The 20,607-nt window shown below is 37.5% G+C and overlaps 1 protein-coding gene across 4 annotated transcripts in view; it reads right to left on the reverse strand.

Moving 5' to 3' along the window:
* Nucleotides 1-20,607, reverse strand: part of THADA (THADA armadillo repeat containing) — a 172,253-nt gene that overhangs the window by 79,134 nt on the left and 72,512 nt on the right. For 3 of the 4 annotated variants that reach the window (XR_003926238.2, XM_030034578.2, XM_041128294.1), the window contains exon 29: nt 14,370-14,538. Coding sequence is in view for 3 of the 4 variants with exons in the window: in XM_030034578.2 (XP_029890438.1) it covers nt 14,370-14,538 (169 nt within the window). In the remaining variant the exon portion in view is untranslated. Of the gene's footprint in view, nt 1-11,905; nt 12,203-14,369; nt 14,539-20,607 lie in introns of those variants that run through there. The other variant, XM_030034582.2, reaches the window with a different exon arrangement.

Below are 20,607 nucleotides of genomic sequence, written 5' to 3' on the forward strand. Positions count from 1 at the left end.
ATAAAAAATGAAGAACATGAAACAATTCTCTAAGGGTTACATTACTTTGTAGTTCTATTTCCTTCTTTAATACCATGTATCTACCACTGTTACCAACAGTTCATATTTTTTTAAGGAAAATGGTACTATGCTTTTATTGCCAAAGGCAGTATGAGGTTACAAAGACAGCTGTTTTTTCCTCCCTAGTGATCACTGAGTGCCAAGATACCATATTTTATATATTTTAAAACGAGTTAAACATAAAATGCTCATTTTGGTTTTTATAACCTCTTTCTTTCACTTCTGACAACAGAAGAGGCCTGATGCTGTAATACAATTTTAAAATGTCTCACAGAGTACAATAATCGAGAGAAATAACTAGTCATAAGAGTGTTACCTCATCAGTTCCTAACATCTACAGAATATACTTTAGTTTGATTAATTTTGAAATAATTTCTTACAATATGATAATTCAGAAGTATAAATGATTGACTGAAGACAGCAAACAAAAGAAAGCATTTCTATTGCTGGAAGCACTTGATGCACTTCATTCTTTTTAAGGTCACTTTTAATACAACACTAAGTAGTACCACCACAGAAGTTTGAAATCCTGCCTGCTCAACAAGTCTCCTATGAGAGAGTAGTACCCAAAGGTAATTACACAAAGTCCTGTCCTTTTGAAATGCTTCAGGACTATCTGTGGGCTGCGGTTTTACATTGCAACACAGGATACATGCATACAGCACATGTTTTTTATTAGGTGTTACATCAGGAAATAAAAACTATTAACAACAACTATTTGGCAACAAGATGTATATGTGAAGTCTTTTAAAGTGTTCTGTGTCCATCTCTACATCTTCCTTAGGCTTTTTTCAAACTGGGTAGTATTCACTGGATGGGACAAAAGCAGCATCACCGTGGCACACATGTATTTCCATGATGGAATTAATTACTTTTGTATTAACATAACAATCTAAAAACTATGAAATATGTAGGGTGTTTCACATAAGATACTGATAATACCATTTAAAATTTCTCATTTGTCTTGAATCAATCAGGGTTCAAAAATTACTCCATTCAAAAGAGCAAAGGCTCTAGCTGGTATTTCTTATGGCACAAAACAATTCAATAGGTTAAAAAAATTAGAATAAAAAGAAGCAAGTCAAACATGCACTCAAGAATAGCTCCATTTATATTTCCTTTGAAAAAAAGTGATTATTGGTGTCTCTAAAGTTTTCTGTTCTAATTGCCAGTGGCATCTGTTTCACCAATGAAACAAGACAGTCAGAAAACCAGAGAACAATAAATAAAAGATTTGTTGCAATTTACAAATGTGAGATGAGTACATAATAGGTATTTTGTTTGCTATAAAAGTGTTTTGTGGGGAACAAGAGAAGTTTTAAGTTGGCTTTTCCCACCTTAAACTATTTTGTTCCTTGAAGAATAGCAACTTAATATTATAAAGCTAAAAAAATGCATGCATTTGGACTGTGGAAAGGAAGAAAAGGTGCTAAGAAACTTGAACTATACTGAAGTCAAACTCAGTATGAACTACAAACGTTCAATATCTTTCATCTAGGTCATTTATTTAAAGTCAGGTCATTATTTAAAGTGCTGAATTCCTAAGTGATTTCTCATAGTAAATCAGAAGTTTTAATCTTGTTGGTGCATTTGCACCAAAATAGGGCAAATCTGATTTCCAAGGTTTAAAGCTTTCCCAACACCCACTTCTGACACAAAGACCTTTATGCATCTATGGAAATACTTGTGTATATTTGAGAAAAAAAAATTAATAACCATTGCTCATTTTCCACAATAAGAACAGGCCAGAACGAACTACTACAATCTGAAGCGGTCTCCTGCCAAAATCAGACTAAGACATTCATTGTAGATCTGAAGACTTACTGAATCTGAAGTGTACACTTTTGAAAAAGAGTCAATATACAGATACATTTGACATGCAATTCTGACAGCATGGTAATAACCCTACTGCAACAAACAACAATATACCAGGACAGCAGCTACTCTATAAAAGAGGATGTGGTCCAGAACAGAGATACGGAGGAGTTAGTACCTGAAAAAAGAGCTGGCAGGAGAGAGTTGATAGTGAGCGTGCCAGGGGAAACGGGGAGAGAAAACAGAGGTGCAAGCCTGAGAAGGAATGAGGGAGGACAGGATAGAAGCACCTGCTGCTTATCGTGCCTTCAGAAGCCTCATTCATTCTTTGCTTGCTTGAAGCTGCATGGGAGGTTTCCACACTCCCAAACATCAAGCAGACACTGATGATCCAGAGACAACTGGAACCTTTTATGAAGGAAGGAGCAGAGAAAAGGAGGGACCTTGACAGGTGATAAATTTAGAAGCATGCCTATCACCCTCTTGGCATCCCCCTTGCTCTCTTCTGCAGTTAGATCACACCTAGGCTGTTTCCAGGACCTGACGAAGGTTCTGCAGGGTACCTTATGTCTAAGAGCTGCCTGCAGCTCCACTGGAAGCCACATTTTTGATGATCCAACTCAGAATCCACCTTATTGATTGAGGGTTCTAGCAGCAATGCCCCAGAACTGGGAGCATGTTGTACTAGACAGTGGAAAACAATTTTTCTTTCAATAGAACATTGCTCTCCACATAGCCCCCGACCTAAAAGCAAAACATATAGATAGACCCTTATAGCAACACACCACTCCCACCCCTCCAAAAACCCCCTCCACCACTAGATACTAGTATAACACAGCTTCTTCTTGTTAGTTCTGCCCCCACATAAACTTTCTATCCTGTGTTGTTTCTTTATGTCAGTCAAATGTCTGTACAACCCTTCCTCAGCCTGGCTATTCATTTCCCATTCTCTTCTGACCCATGAATAAACAGCATCAGAGGAACAAAATCAGAGGAACACTTTTCCAGAGTATGCCATCAGTTCAGGTTCAGAGTCATTTAGAGCCCAAGTAAAAAAAACTCTTTAAGCCAAACAACCATTTAAAAACTGTTCCTAGAAATTTTTGACACCGTAACAGTAATTACTTCAGAAATGCAGATATTCTAAAATAATTAAATCAATAAACCCAAGAAAAAACAGTGGTAAAAACCACTACTGCAAGAAATGCCTGTGACACGGGAAAAAAAAGTAAAGCAAGTAACATGCTTTAACATTGGTTGAAGAAGGAAAAAGTACGCTACATTCATTCAAAAAATTCTATTTTGACTCATGAACACTCTGAAATGGATTTTCACACCTTGGAAAAGTGTCTTATTCTTGTTTCGTGTTTACTTTGTTTCATTTTCTTAGATTTCCAGGTTTTTCCTCCTCGCCTTTCAATTTTTTGTTCCACTATTTGAGATTCTTGCATCCTGGCCTTCAATATAGGTAAGTCTTTACTGTTGTTATCCACTTAAAACCACTCATCCCTCTTCATTCACTTCTCCCATCCAGCATTCTTCTAAACGCCAATTTTTCCAGCTCTCCTCCTTTCATGGAGAGTATTCTTCTGCTTTGCAAACACGCTGAGAAAGCTTCCAAAGACCAAAGAAGGCACCTTCCCACATTTCTCACTATAGCCTGAACTTCTGAAAACACAGAACATAGTAGAAAGCCCTCACTGTTCATAAATATTTTTATAGATCCTCAAGCAGTCAGAAATTATCACAGACAAGTATTTTTAAAAGAATATCCAGGAAGTGTATCCAGGATTATCTTTTTTTTTTTTGCTCTGAAAGTTTTAAAGACATGGTTTCTAGATCAAAAGGAAGAGAAAAAAAAACCCTGTGAGGGTGGGACTGAAAACATGTTTTTGGAGATGAAAAATGAACTCCATGGAGTACTAAATTAATCCACTGCACCACCTAGGAGAATATTATATCTTCGGTACACTTTACAAGTTTCAGCTTTTCCCTTCACAACTGTAAAAACATCCTCTGCCTGTGACAGAGTGATAGGATTGCTTTCCTGACTAATCATGAGGGATACTTAAACATTCATAATACAAAACAGGTGCAAGAAATATGCACAGAATTGAACACTTAAAAAATTTAGACTTCACAAGAGTTCAGTTGCTGTTCTGGGAGGTCTAAATCAAGTTAACCAGCCAGTGCCTAAAATAGTTCAACTCTCTTCAGAAGATTTAAGTAGTAAAAAGTAGAACACTATGCCAACAATATTTGTTTCTAACACCTCCATCATCTAAAAAGAAAATAATCTATTCATTGTGAAAACTGTACCTACAGGGCAATTTCTCTTTCCTTAGTTTAATCCTAACACCTAATAAAAGTTGTTCGATATAACCACATTCGTATATAGTGTTTTCAATCACTGCACATTTATCCAAGACATAACTAGAGAAGGTAGCTGAACAGTAGTGATGCTTTATGGCTGTAACTGAACACCAGGCAGTGTACCTCAAATGGCCGTACACACAGCTACCCTGCAATCTCTGCTAGCAACATGGGTTGCAGGAGCTTTTATTCATTAAGGAGTGGTACTAGATGCACTGGATCAGGGAGGCCAAAACATTTGCATAGGAACTGCTTGCTATACCCACAGTAATAAGCGTCAAAATCTAGGGCATGGGAGAAAGGGAGGCAGTGCATCCATCAAGTCATCCATTCCACTTTACAGAGGGGGCAACTGTCACACTATCCCTGCAACAACCCAGAGCAGTCCTTATTATAGTCACCTCTCAATTAAAACCAGCAGCAGCCTTGTTTTCACTAATTGATGAATATTACTTATTCTGTACTAAAACCACATTTTTTTTTTTTAAACTTCAAAGATGTGAACACAAAGTTTATAACAATAGCATCTCTGCATATCCTTAGCTGCTGTAGGAAGGAACTCAGTAACGATGCAGAAACTGAATGAAACCTAATAGAGTTGTAAAAGCTGTCTAAATCTATGCCATTTTGAAAACTAGTGACATGTTTTAGAAGTCAGAGGCACAATTTTTGGGAACAGTACCAATTACAATTAAAGCAAGTTCAAAGCAATGTCCAACTAGCAGATATTCCCAGTCAATTAGCAGTACCACATGAGTTTTTTTAAAAACAAACAAACAAACAAAAAAAGCAGCAGGAAGAAAACCTCTGGCAAAATCTCATCAATGATTTTCTTTCAGAGACTGCCTCCTCCCATTCTTGGAACTTAGTTGCATTTCTGTTGCATTCATAAATATAAATCTTGTTCTCAAATGCTTACTGCCTCTTTATATCAGTGTACCCCTAAGTAACAGTTAATATGAATTTACAACATGAAGAAATGAGACAACTGTTCTGTTATTGCCAGCTACATATAAGTGAATATGTTTTCAACTTGACATCAATATTTCTTTTCTCTTTGTACTAATCTTAAAAGTAAGGCTTATCTTGAACACTAAAAACTGAGCTTCGAAAAGAAACATCTGGAAGGAAGTTTCACTGGAAAACATTTAATTATAACAGGTTTAATTATAACAATATTTCTTTGATCTGTAGATAATGTAACATTTGTTTACTATATTGAGTTTTTATAAGCCAGCACGGAACTGCTACACTTCAAACTTTACTGCCAAGCCAAATAAAATGTAATTCACCATAGTCAATGTTTCTGTGCTACTGAATAAAGCCAAATAAAAAATATGCTACCTCCCCATTCATTCCCTCAGACCCTAGAGATCCTTTGTCTTCAAAACAAAGCAGGAAAAAAATACAGTCACTGACACCCCTGCTGGTAATTCACATTAAGGATTTTTAGGTCAAGCTAATGAGTAGTATACCTCTCTCTTTCACTCAGCCACAAGTACCAACATCCAAGAATGACCTTCAAAATGTATTTGCCTATTTTGTCTCCTGTTGTCATATTCTCACACCCTAGCCACTGGAGTCTGTGGGTTTTTATTATCTATTCAGTCCTGTAATAAAGAAGGTCCCATGATTGCTTGCTAGCTCTTCTTCATGCATCATTCGTCTCTGCTTTATTTTCAAATGCTCATATTTATTTAAATTGTCTTTATTCCTCTGAGTAAGTGTCCAAGTATTAAACTCATAAAACACGAGAGTGATCGTAATCTCAAATACCTGAAGCTTGACCTTCCTTTGTAGCAGCTTAAGATAAAATCCTCTTCCTCTCAAAGGAAGGAAAAAGGCATCCACATTCATTAGGCAGGCTCTATGTTCACCAACAACAATCTGTCTTAATACAACTCTTCCAGATAATTAAACTACCTAACATCTTGATGTTTTCATCACAAACTGCTTCTTTTCATCAGTACAACTACATACTTAATTTTTATCTTCAACAAAGTCACGTCCATACATGTCTGGCTCAAGAGTACTCCAAGCTGAGACAGCACATGCAGATTTCTCCAGCTGCTTGCTCTTCCTAGGCTTGTGCTATTGGTCCTTGCTGAAAGCAGCACACTGACTAGGCCAAACCTTTGCATGATCCAGTATGGCTAATCTCAGGTTATGTTTTTGTCCTGGTTTTCTTGCTGCTTTAATGAAGTCTCCAACCATCTTTTAAATCAATTCTTCAATCTTTAAGTCACTTCTTCCAGCTCTCCATTAATATTCAAAATATCAGCATATCCAAAGAGTTCATACAGAGAATTTGGAGTTCTACCATCGCACAAATCTTGTCATATTCGATAAACTTCACAAAGTAAAAACAGAAACAGTAAATCACTTCCATAAAATCTCTGTACAGATGGCAGAAAAACCTGCCAAGCAACCATACAGGTTTTTTAATCATATTGTTATTTTTTAATACAAGGATCCTAGATTCTTTCATTGTAAAGTATTTTCAGAAAGATGAGTCTAATTCTATAGGATGCTGCTATTACCTGAAAAATAGTAACTGCCCATTTCTTGTCCCACTGAAGTCAGTGGGAAATTTAATCTTTAAAATTAATGTAAAGAGTTATGAAACCCTCTATCTCCTATTAAGTCTAATTTTTGTCACATGCAACTGACTAAGTTGACGTGACTCAGTCTGTTCTTTAGATTTGAGAGAGATGCAACAATGCTGCTGGTTTCAAAGGCAAAACAAAAAAAGGTTCAAAAACTCAAACCAACATTCCTTGCACAAGACTTCGCATTCATATGGCAAACAGAACTGTTTGAATTAGCGAACATAAAAAACCAACCCAAACCCAAACACCATCACCAGCCCCCAAACCCCAAAAAGATTTCTTTGAACCAGCCTACTGCTATAGAATCAATTTATCTAATTGAAACAACACAATTTTGTGGGAAAATCCAAAGTGTGGAGAAAATTTGAATATTAAGAGTAAGAATTTGTGAAGAGTAACTGACTGCTGATTGATGACACATGAAACAACATTAAATAGGAGAATTTTCATTTTTATCTTCATGAAGTTTTAACCCTGCATCAAAGCATAATGAATTCTCTGTTTCATCTGCCTCTTGCCACTTACATTTTGTACTTCTTTAAGAACAGGTCATGAGTATCCCCCGGACAGAAGGAGATACTGTTCTTCTCTTGCGATGTAAAACACTGGCATATGCTCAGGATAAATCAGTAGGAGTGACAAAGTAACAGCAATAAGTGGGAAGACTTCAGTGACAAGAAGAGAAGCTACCAGCCAGACCTCAGATGAGAAGATGGGGGAATGGAGAGAAATCTTCCTAGGGACCACACCAGACCACCTGTGACTGAGGTACTGACCAAAACCAGTCACGACAGGAAAGATCCACGTGCAAGGACATGATAGGCCAGCAGAGGGTTGGTTTTTTTTTTTTTTTAATTCTATGCAGTCGTTTGATTGCTTGTACAAAGTACCACCAAAAACGTAAATAATCTTAATGAACAAAGCAGCTTCCAGCCAGAAATTGTTCCTCAATGATATGTGCAGCTGGGAACTTTACGAAAAGCTTTATCTTGGACAGTACAATCCATCTCCTGATGGAGGCAGCAAGCACATTTAAACAAAGTCACGTAGTTCCCTCTCTTCATATACAAACAGCAAACAATGAGGGAGAAGTCACTGAATCCTCCTTTCCCCTAATCCATGCCCAAAAGATGCTAAAGGCAATGCAAAATGCTCTCCAAAAAGAAGGGACTGTACAGTGAATGGGACAGATACAGGCAACAAAATTTTTTGTACTGTTCTGTATCCCAATCTCAAGCTAGACACTGTCAGCATTTAGTTATAAATCCATGCAAGACCTCTAGGAAGTAGGTTAGCACCTTCAACATTTCAGAAGTGTCCAAAACAAGGCACAGAGAAGTTAAATGAAACACAATGCCTCTTTTAATAACTTCTGTTTACCTGATCCCATATGTTCTAAAAATACGTAATTGTAGGCTTGCCAAATTGAACATGAGGAAGATCAAACTGATAACATAAGATAATGACCCAACTGATGTGCAGATTCTTTCATTTGAAAAAGAAATAAACCTTAATAGTAATTACATCTGTTCCATGATTAATTGCAGCTGTCCAATGAATTGTTCTCGATATGCACAGTCTCTAAGTGTATGTACACTCTCATTAAAGTACAGATTTTTCCAGTGCACAAATGTGAAAGATTTCTGGAAACTAACGAGTGCAGAACTGTGACTGAAAGCTCCAGTCATACTACTGCTATTCTACTATACTAATAACAACTAGATTCTAGGTCTATGCACATCACACAGCCTTTGAAATCCAGCATCAACCATGTTAACTGATTCTCACAAGATAAAAACAAGAACTGAAGTCTTAACATCTGTTTTTCTTGGCAAACCAATCTGAAAGTGCATCCATTTGGGAGGTTTTTTTAATCATCATGAGTAATCTACAACCAGATGAATTAAAGGTGCTGCCTTGTTTTTTGGGCAAATCATGCTTAGGGTCCCTGCAACTTCTCTTTACTTTAAAGCACCCAAAGGAAGAGGTTAAAGCATTAAAGGAGTTAAGAGGTCTGTGTGCAGATGCAGGGCTGTGATCTTGTTGGGATCATGGAGACAAGATAGGATAGCTGACATGTTTGGAGTGTTGCAATGGAGGGATACAGACTCTTCAGGAAGAACAGGTGAGGAAGATGAGAAGATGGAGTTGCCCTCTATGTGAGGGAACAGCCAGAATCCATGGTCTGCCCACAGATGGATGATGAGCCAGCTAGGAGCTCCTGGGTAAGGACTAAGAGCAGACCAGTACGGGTGACACTGCAGTCGGCATCTGCTATAGGCTGCCAAACCAGGAAGAACAAGTGGATGAGGCCTTCTACAGACAGCTAGAAGTAGCTTTGTATTTTCAGTCCCTGGTCCTCATGGGGGACTTCAAACACTCTGGTATCTGCTGGAGGACCAACACAGCACAGCATAAGCAATCCAGGGCATTCCTGGAGAGCACTGATGACAACTTGCTGACAAAAGCAATAGAGGAGACAACAAGGAGAAGTGCTCTGCTGGACCTCATGCTCACAAACAAGGAATGACTCACTGAGGATGTGAAGGTCAAAGGCAGCCTTGGCTGCAGTGACCATGAGATGGTGGAGTTCAGGATCCTGAGAGAAGGGAGCAGGGCAAAAAGCAAGATCACAACCCTCAATTTCATGAGAGCAGATTTTGGCCACTTTCTGGATCTGCTTGGTAGAGTCCTGTAGGATAAGGCCCTGGAGGGAGCGGGGCCCAAGAAAGCTTGTTGATATTCAAGGAGCGCTTCCTCCAAGCTCAAGAGCAGTCCATCCCAACAAGCTAGAAGTCAGACAAACATGCCAGGAGGCCTGCATGGATGAAGAAGAAGCTTGTGGCAAAACTCTAACATAGAAAGGGACTATACAAAGGGTGGAAGCAGGGACAGGTAACCTGGGAGGAAAATGGAGACACTGTCCAAGCAAGCAGAGATGCAATGAGGGAAGCCAAAGCCCACCTGGAGATGAATCTGGCTGAGGTAAGGCTGAGGTACTGAATGTTGTCTTCATCTCAGTCTTTACTAGTAAGGGCCCTGGTTTGGAATAACACAGGCCCAAGCTTTCTTTCTCTAGTATGCCCAGAAGCTTACCTTCTTGGACTCTGTCCAGTATAAAGTGCAAGTGTACAGAACATGTTATCTAAATTGTATATAAAAACTGTTCAAAGTTTCAATAAGTTATTTCCAATCCAAGTAAAAGTCATGTTTATAATATTTAACCCTTTATTCGCAATAACAATCTTAAAAACTAATTTGAGTAATTTACATCAAAATTTTGATGGTTTACACAAGACCATCTACAACAATAAAAGCTATGGATGTTATACCCACAAATCTATGCAGGCAAGAATTAACCAGGTGCAGACTGATGGAAATAAAAATTCTGCATATCTTCATGAAGAGGCCCCAATCACTGTCAGGATCAAAGAATCATTAAAAAATAAAGGGGAAACTGGCAGGAATCTCAAGTGATCATCAGTCCATCTCCCAGGCCCAGAACAAAAAAAAAAATCTTAATATACATGATGGCAGATCCACTATTTCTAAGTGCCGAACATTAACGCATCCTTAATGTTAGAAAGTAGTTGCCGATATCTAAGCTCATATTTGACTTTGCTAATGAACTAATGGAGAAAAGTATACCTTTCAGACATCAGCTATCAATATCATTTTCCAAGACCAAGTATATCTGTAGAGATCTCTTGAAGGATACAGCCAATTTTTGTCCTGGCCTTTCCAGTCTCCTGTCTTCACACTCTCGCTTCAGTATATTTCTTCTCGCTTTGCATTCAGTAAAGAACTCCTAATTTGTCCAAGCTGGTGTGTTATTACACTTTCTATCCAATCTGTGTTAGGTTGATTTATACTTCTGGAGTTACTGTTTCTTTGAAGAACTACCAGGTCTCCATAATTACTTTTCCTACTTAGGGCTCATTTCCACGTGATCTCTTTCTATGAACTCTAAATTTAAATAAGCCATGAGCTTTATTAATGTTTGGAGGTCTTTGATTAACTCTTGAATCTAACAACTGTTTTGCTCAAGACACTCAGGCTTATTGCAACTGCATAGAATTAGACAAACTGAAGACTGAAAGCTTTCATAAATATCAGGACTCAAAACACACTCTTTTATATAGGTGTCTTCTTTACCGTAGTTTTAAAAGACCCAGTTAAGACTGTTGTCTCTGAGACTAAACATTTCTACAAAAACACAGACACGAAAAGAGAAAGCAGATCATGTCCCTACCTGCATGGCTTACAAATACCACTATAAGTCAAACCAGTACATTGAAATTACTAATCGCAAGTACAGGTTATTGAATAAAACATTTCTGAATTAATTACAGCTTAATTCTGAATTTCTCAATTATTCTGAACAGATGGAATACATACTGCAGGAGTTCCAACCTAAAGAGGCAGAAGGTCAAAACAACATTCGATTCTCTGATAAGGATACCTCACAATCTTCCCAAATACTTTAAGTTCCTTGGCAACTGCCAAAAGTCAAGAAGTTTCACAAACGTAAAGGCTTCCCTAGTTATAAATTTTGATACACTTCCAGAATTCTCTACATAAAGTTCTGGACGAGCTCTTCCTTTCACCTGATCAGCTAAAAAACCTAGATCTTAAAACAAAAGAAGCCAGAAATATTTCATCATTCAAGAAGGCCAGTAGAAGATTTCTGCATTTTCTTGTGGATTACAAACTTGATTCCCTCCCCCTCTCCCTGTCCCCCATTCCAGTTTGGACGATGGAGCAAAGTAGAAATTGCACTCATAAAGGAAACACTATGCATAGAAAAGATTTTTCTTTGTTTTATTCAAGTCAATGCATTTTCTTATGATGCAGAACTACTCATTGAAGAATATCACAGCAGTTCCGTAAGAGTTACAGAACAACAGTACTCCTCCTAGATAATTCTTGAAAAGAATTATTTTATAAAAGATGTAAACTGTAAGATTATTTTATCCTCACGCACATTCATATTCCTACATAAATTGAGCCACAGTTATCACACTGGGGAGGAAAAGACATGTTTTCACATAATGCAAAGGTCTGAAGTTAAACACAACACATTTGCATCCACTGTCAAAAAACATTCCTTGTCAATCTCAGCATTTTGAAAACCAGGCCATGTTTGGACAAGCACTTCATGCTGAACTCTTTTTGAATGATCTTTCTATAAAATAACATTTGGCTTGCAACAGATGAAGCGATTACATAACTCTGAAACATAACTGAAATGTACCTTCAAGATTCATTACATTTGGTACTGCCACATAAGCTTTAAGTCTGAATAATTCCAACTTTCCTGTTCAAGCCTTGACAACATACGAACACTGAAATAAAAAAACAGGCAATGAACTTCGCTTCTGACTTATGTGACTGAACAAATGAAATGAAATTACTGAATTCCATTTTCATAAGATATTGGCCTTGTATTGCTGGAAAAACCTAAATTTTATTGAGTTTTGTACAGGCTTACTCTTTTTAGTAGGGATTTTTGTTTTGGTTTTATACAAAGAGGAAGATAAATTCTCTACTGTGTCATGGAAATATAGTGCAAACAGTTTCAAACACTGCCAGATCACTGCCTCTTCAAGTAAGCCTTCAGAGAAACAGTGCTTTAACAAATAGTCCCGTAACATAATTTTCTACAGTTCAATGAGCCTTAGCAGCAACTTTTAAGTCCCGTCTTATATTGATAAAAAGGAAACTGAAACCATGCATCCAACAACCCCTGAAAGTCACAGTACTTTGCTCTTTGTACTATTTACAGGAGGTGCATGCTAACTACGTGTTGAACTACCTGGCATTAGTGTTTTAGAGGTACAACATCAAACACTACCATCTCCTTTTTTGCATGTCTTTATCACCCTACAGTATTTCTTCCAACTGTTTTGTTATTTAACTAGCAACAGATAGTTCAGTGTTTCAGTCATACACCAAATTTGATTAAGTACTAAATGAAGACTTTGCACAACCTTGATTCACAAGTCATAAAAACAAAGCCCAAAACAAATGCTAAAGACCAAACATCACTGAACTGTTATGGTACAACTGACATTTTTTTGAAGAATTGCATACTCTGACAGCACCAGTCTCTCCCTGGTGCAGTACCAATTGCAGTAGTAGCTCCTAGTATCTGCTCAAAACTGACGAAAAATCACATTAAAGCCCCAAGAATATCTCCTGCCTCAGGAGTATGGAAAAGAAAACTCCATGCATCTATGCATAAGATCATGTTAGCAACACTGGATTAATTAAACAGATCAACCTTTGGGCTCTTTCAGAACCAACCCTCCATTATTATTTTTTTTTCCAGGTCACTAAAAAAGAAGGCAGTCGCTTTATATGTTTTGGGAGTTTCAGGAGTTTCTTGAGACACCAGGGCTGCAAAGGTAATTTGATGATGGCAATCTTTTTCCCACACAGATACAGCAGCTCACAGGTGTAAGCACTTGCATGCATACAGGTGCATGGACTGCTTTTCAGAGCAGAAAAGACTGGACATGATCATCCCACACCCTGCGACAACCTTCACTGTAACCAGTCGTCATCCAAATCCAGATTCAACTGGCTGAAACCCTTTACAGGTAAACGTGACAATAACAGCTCTAGAGGGACTTCACTCATTTCCCTGTTCTACATTTCCTGTAAGGTCATGATTTTAAAGGAAAATAACATACTGGAAATTATACACTAACAAACCAAAACAAAACCACACACACCCCACCACACAGTTTACAGTGGGAACGTGTACCTAGACAGCTTGCCAACTAAGGCAGACTAACAGAGGTCATCATGTACAACATGGCTTTGTTGGAGGGTTGCTCATGAAAAACAGGCAATAACAATCCATAACTTATTACCATGATAGCTTAAAAATCAAACACAGTGAACGGCCTACCATAAACCAAAGGAATGGTATATGGGGAATGAAGAAATTTGTGATTCCAAACCAATAGCAAGCTGTTCTCCAGAATTTTTTCAGAAGAAAACAGTATAAAGCCCATTGCAACTTATACAGCAAACTGACAGGAGCTGCTGGTGTAGCAGGAAAAGCAAATGAATTAACATATAAATATGTAGGTAAATAGCAAGTCTCTATCTACAATACTATTGGTGCTTGGAGTTCAGCTTTGCCTCAGATTTGCTCTGTGATTTTGGGCAAGTCACATAAATGTCTGTGTAGATATGTTTATATAAAGATATTTGCTCTCAAAGCACTTTAATCTCCAGAGATGAAACATTATATGAAATGTAAATGTTGATATTTACAGCTTACAGCCCTCTAATAACAGCTGAAACGTGCATTCCACATTCATCATCTGAAAAGCAGTCTTCATACATGTTTTGACAATGTGTGAACATTCAGCACCAACTCACTGTGTGTTATCTGGCTGTGAAGTATAACCAAAAAAAATCCAACAAAAACCCCACAGTAAAAAAAAACAAACAAACAAACAACCAAACAAAAAAACCAAACAACCCCCAAAAACTTACTTGCAGAAGTGTTCCATGAATATTATTCTGTCGTATGCAAGGACTGGTAGAGTCTGGAAGCCCCTCCAGCAAGGACAGCACTGTATGTGGTACTTCATTTACCGTAACAAATGGAACAAGGGCCCGACCTGACATCTCACGTGAACGGTACACAGGAGAGTGCCCACACCTAGAAAAAGGAGAAATACCTGTTTTTTTGTCATCCAGCTGTAACCCACTGCTGTGGCAAAAAAACCCCAAAGGATAATGCAATGAAAACTAAAACACATTTCCCACAAATCAAATGTACAGTCTTTCTTCTCAGTAGTGCAAGAGCATTTGCCCTGAAACATGTCATACTAGAGCCATGCTGGAGCCTTTTTTTTCCTTCAGAACTTCCTGTGTTTACATAAAGTAAAAAAAGAAAAAAAAAGAAAAAAAGAAAAGATGCAATTATACCATGAAGCAGGTAAGTATATGGTCCTGTTCCATCTTTCTTGATGTTTATGTTACTTACCATACAGCAATCATACTCAAAAGTATTATGAGTTTGACTTAAAACTATTAAACACCATACTCGTAATCGGATGTTTCCATAATAACACAACATGGTGTCTAATGGAATTTTAGGCCATATCTCCCACTAGTTTTTAGAACATATTTAAAGGCAGGAAGTAAAAGACACATTGGAAAATAATCTTCTATTATTTATAATTAGTATCTCAAAAATAAATACTTTTTATTTATTAAAAATTAACTGATAAGACTCAAGACTGCATATAAAACACAGGCCAAAAAGAACCTTTCATCTTTTAATGTTATTAAGGTTTTAACTGGCTGTAAATTTAGAATATACAGACAATTAACTATTCAGCTATATTAACCAGCTGTATACTACTTCAGTAGCATGTACACTGAGTTGAAGTGAACAAAATTCTTTTGTCAACTAAAAGTAGGTTAGGCTGAATCTTTCAAAGCCAGTAATTCTTGCACGTGTCAATTTTTGTAAGGCAGGTACAATTCAGCCACCCGCAATTTCAGACAACTGAGAAAGTTACCACAGGGTTTAGAAACGAATGGCCAAATGACTTCAGTGATGTAAAATACAGTATGGCAGAAGTTATGCTCTGATACCTCCCAGCTGATTGTGATGACCCAGAGAGATGGCCTTCCCTCCTCCTACCCTCTCATCCTTTTCCTGAATTGCTTCTCACATATTTTCAGCTTACAAAATCACACGTAGTTGAGATTATCCCCTGCCAAAATGGACAAACCACTTTTGAGCTCTCGCAAACAAGCCCTGCAGAGTCATGCCTGCATATTTAAAAAATGAAATGAAATTAAAAGGTATTCTAAGGTTTCATATATCTCTAGCAAATTTAAGTCAATACTGGAAGTAGTTGCTTACTTTAGTTCACATCAAAGAAATACAGAAAACATTTTCCATCTTGAACTAGCAACTGAATTAATAGGGTTTTGAACACAAGACAGTAAACAGACTTAATTGAAAAAGCATTAACAGTTCTGACATTTTAGTCATGTTAGGGCATGGTATGCCTGAAAAACACAGACCTTGTTCAGAGGGAGTAGAGAGCTATGCTACCCCTGAATGACAGGCTTTTGTGGGAATTTTCATTTTCGCAGTATGGCAGCATGTTCTCTCCTCCACCTCCCCATGTCTTCCCTCATAGGGAATGATTTTTAGAAAGATCATTGCATTTCCTTTTCAAAGACTGGCTGTCCCTCACAACAGGATGCAAAAGCAGAGCAGTCACAACTGGAGGCTCTTCCATACAGAAAAGCTTTAATTCTGTATTGACAAAGTGAAGAAGAAAGTCAGCCTAGCTCTTAATAAAGAGCTTCATTTTTTTTAAATAAACATGTTTTAAATCTACTGCACAGTAAACTTAAACCTGAGAAGTGATTTGTCTGCAACCATTTCTTTATTTTTGCTAAATCATGTTCTCTTAACCAAGAGATTCTCACATGTTGATGTTCTTTCCAAACACAAGCAACACTGATACTGTAATGAACGTCTAGTTTTTTAAGTAGCTATAACTGTATACTCAGAAATGTTCTTTATTTTGTTCATGACCTTTTACAGATCCCAAGGAATCTGACATGCCTTCAGAAGGAAGACTGGAAAAATTGGTAAAATGCCAGGGTTTCCTCTAACTTGTGCAAGGGTACTTTCCAACACTACATGCTTCATAGGGGGTTTTCTCCTCGAACACAATGCAATAAATTAGAATGGAATTCTGTAGGTTTTTTCTTAGTAATAAAAAAATGGAGTTAAGAGCAATTTTTAGATAAACTGACTCTAACTTTGTTGTCTTGTAAAAACTGAATTAAAGACTTATAACACATGCACATATGTATATGGAGATGCAGTATTTTACATATCAAATTTTGTTCCATGCTGTTATTTTATCAAATTTATTATGGAAACAGAATTGACTGCTCTATATTTAGAAAGAAGAAAATAATTTCATATTACGGGCAAAATTGTCTCGGTTGCCTAGTCTGGGTCCACAACGGAGGCTGCCACCTCAGCATTTACACTGAATGTCCATAAGGCAAAAGTGCAATACTCAAAACTACCAACAGGTCTAATCTTCACCTCTCCTCACGCCCCAAATTAATGTTCTCTCTAAGAACCTCTGCAGCCGAGTATTACCCCACACAGAGGCCTAACTGGGACCCTCAAATTAGGTACTGTTTTGCACTTTGAGGATCCTAAATCAGGAGGCAATAACCTCCTCCTCCTCCCCAGCCCAGCCCCCCCCCCCCCCCAGCCCCCCCCGCCTCAGCAAACACCTGAGCAAACACACAGGTGCCCAGCGGGTGGAGAAATCACCCAAGATGCAGGGGACCCAGTTCTGCAACTTTCTGTGCCTGAGAGAAACGCAAACCCACAGCTACTACTTGCCCAAAGGGCAACCCAGCCACCAAACTGCTACTGTACTACACACCTGCTGTACATTAATGCAAACTTCTCACACTACAGATTGCTACACAGGACACAGTGTAGTCACAAGAACTGACATCTTAGTGGAAACCCTCAGAAGAGCACTCCTACGAAGTCATTGCTAAGGAACAAAGGTGTCACAAAGTTTAAGAACAATAAAGTATCTGCTTTATAGGAACACATATGGGAACACAAGGAAGGTATTTCACATTGGCAAATAGCTTCACAAATCTGAGAGGGGTTAACATTCTGACTGTTTCTCCCCCCCCCCTTTTTTTTAATGAAATTTATTTATTTTTTAAAATCTCATAATACTCAAAAGAAAATTGGTCACAGCCGCAAGAAACAGTACTGATAACATTTCAAATACACTCCTCCTTTCACATACACATGCAAGATATCATACCAAGTCACCACTAGTGACCTATCCCTGAACTTCTGCATACCCTGAAGGCACTTATGTGTATATCTCTCATGTTTTGAAGGAACTTGGCTTCATTCCTGAATCATGCAAGAAGTTTGAGAACAATGTCAAAATATACACTACTTTTTCCATAACCCGTAACAGCACCCCAGATTGAGAACAGGCAGTTTTGATTTTTACTGGATCCCACTTAAATATAATCTCTTACCTGTAAATAAAACTAAACAGGATCAATTGTCAAAAAGCTAGAGGAAGAGTGAATGCAAATAAACCAACTGAGTAACACAAAACAACAATCTAACCCAATGTAGCAATTTTTTGTTTATTGTTATACCAGCCTCCAAGATCAACTATACACCTTAACACTGAGTCCACCACCTGTATTCTTAAATATTTATTTTATCTAGGATTTAGCAACAACTATGGGAAGCAACATCACAAGCTATATCAAGAAAAATCCTTACACAATCACGGCAATCACTGTAACTCAGTTTGTACCGGCAGCAAAACCTAGCAGCTTAAGGAAAGAAGTATTTGAAGGCTATGAAATTATTCTGGCTACTCTTCCTGCAGCAGTTTAACAAACTGCCATCCCTGAGATTAGTTTCACTTATGGGGTAGCAGTTGCCTTGCCAAGACATTGCCAGAAAGGAACAGGACCTCCAACCTTGGCCACTTCACCATCCAGACTCTGAGCTTCACCTCCAACAACATGACTAAAATCTGCCACAGGCTGCCTCTTCTCATCTTCTCTGCAGGCAAGTACAAGCAATGGAGTCTTGCATCTGTTAGGGCAGTGTGTATGTGTGTGCAAACCTGTATTTAAAACTGTTTCATTTTCTTTGATTTCAAAAATACTTGGTGGGCGGGGGGGGAGAAGTGTTTTCAGTATATGACACTTTCTTTAGATGCAGATTGTGTATAAATTGACTTTAAAATCTAAGCAATATCTAAAATGTTGTCATATGTAAAAAAATACAGTATGCAAACCTAATTTTATTATATCTCAAGGTACCAATGAGCAATGAAACTTGCAAAATCCTCATGTGATTACCCTTCTATTAAATCCTGAGGGCTATTAACAACTGTTGAAGTAGTATTCCACACTGAACTCAGTACTGTTTATCTAGGTGCACGAGGTATTGGATGTAAACATGTTTACTTCAAACAGTCCATGATCAAGAACAAAAAGTCAATAAATCTGAGGTTTCACTTTGTGTAACTGTAGATTCAATGCATTTCCACTGCTCCATTCCAGCTTTAATACTTAGATCCTGAATAACCCTCCTAACTGACATAATTTATGACCAACTCTCATAAGGCACAGAGATTCCATACTCCTCTGCACATATCAAAGTATCTAATTTATTACTCTGCCTACAAACAACAAAGCACTAGCTGTAAATAAAAACAGCTTAAACTTAAAAAACAAACAAACAAACAAAAAACCCTGCAGGTGTTTCCTATGTGCTTATTTTTCTCCCTTTCTTATTACTCCCCCTCAACAGACCTTATATTACCCAAGTTAACAAACCAAATAAGGATTACCTTCTATATGAAGGTCACAGAAACAAATGAGTAGAATTAATTTGAAAAATCACACCTGTAGCTGAAAATATGTCTATTGTATTAAGTAATACCTACAGTTGTTAGAAGAAGGATTAACAAGGAGAAAAATACCTATTTCCAGGTTTACTGGATGTTGTCACAGTGATCTGTGCATTACTAATTATGTCACTGCTTATTAACAATACAGTTCCTGCAGTCCTACAGACAGTATTGCAGCATCACAGTTTTGTTTTCAGCTAAAATACATTAACATCCATTGCCTTCACAAATTATTGGAAGAGAGAATTGGGAATAGAAGCTGTGAAAATGGAACTGAAACAACAGGAGAACAGGCTGAAAAACGAGGAAGGGAACATTCTGCAGAAGGTGCCTCTGATCTTGTAAGTCAAACCAAGTATCCTACCACCATCACAAAAAGAGTTTGGGAGAAGAGGGCAGCATGAGGCAGGAAAGGCACACTTGCAATTCAAACAAACCAACTCTGCCTGCTAGTTAAAACATTTTAACAACCTCCAGGGATTTTAAAAGATAAAACTGATTAAAAACAAATGAATAAGTAAAAATCAAATAGATGGTATCCTTTAAACCCTGGAGCTAGTTATGCCACAAGGTCCTAACAAATGCACTGGAAAGAAAAAGTTGTAATAAGGCTTCTGTCTGATTCTATACAGACACAGTAAGTTGTATGAGAAAGAGGTTTTCTCTTTCGTGTGCCATGCAGCTATAGTTCAAGTCACGTAATCAGTTCTAAAGCAAGAATTAAAAAACATGAAATTACATTAGCGGAAAAACATAGATAGGGATCACAGAGAAAAGTACTTAGCAACAGATCCAGTTCCTATTAGAAAGAGTTTGGTTATTAAGATTCAAAAGCACTGTACTGTCTGTATTAAGTGAAATAACTTAAAAAAAAAAAAAAAAAAAAAAGAGACTCTTTGTAGAAAAAAAATTAATCATGACTATATACTAGCTTATTTTTTTCCCTTCAAGTTCTCTGAGATATTAAATTTAGCTTTCAAATGCAGTATTACAGGTTTCCAAGCAAAGAGAGGTCCAAAAATAGCATTAAAAAAAATACACTCGTGCTTCCACACAATTAACATAAATTGGACTTCCATATTGGGGACAGATCAGCGGGACAGTACCTGATCATTAACATAAGAGTAAGGTTTCCTGGAATATGAGTAGTAATTTGCTATACATGTATGTACTGTTCCTTTTATTCATTTATTGATTTGCCTGGTTTGTGTTTTTCTTTTAAGGAAACACAACTATTTTCCATTGAATTAGATTTCTGT

Source organism: Aquila chrysaetos, chromosome 13 (genome assembly GCF_900496995.4).
Source record: "Aquila chrysaetos chrysaetos chromosome 13, bAquChr1.4, whole genome shotgun sequence".
Classification (NCBI taxonomy): domain Eukaryota; kingdom Metazoa; phylum Chordata; class Aves; order Accipitriformes; family Accipitridae; genus Aquila; species Aquila chrysaetos.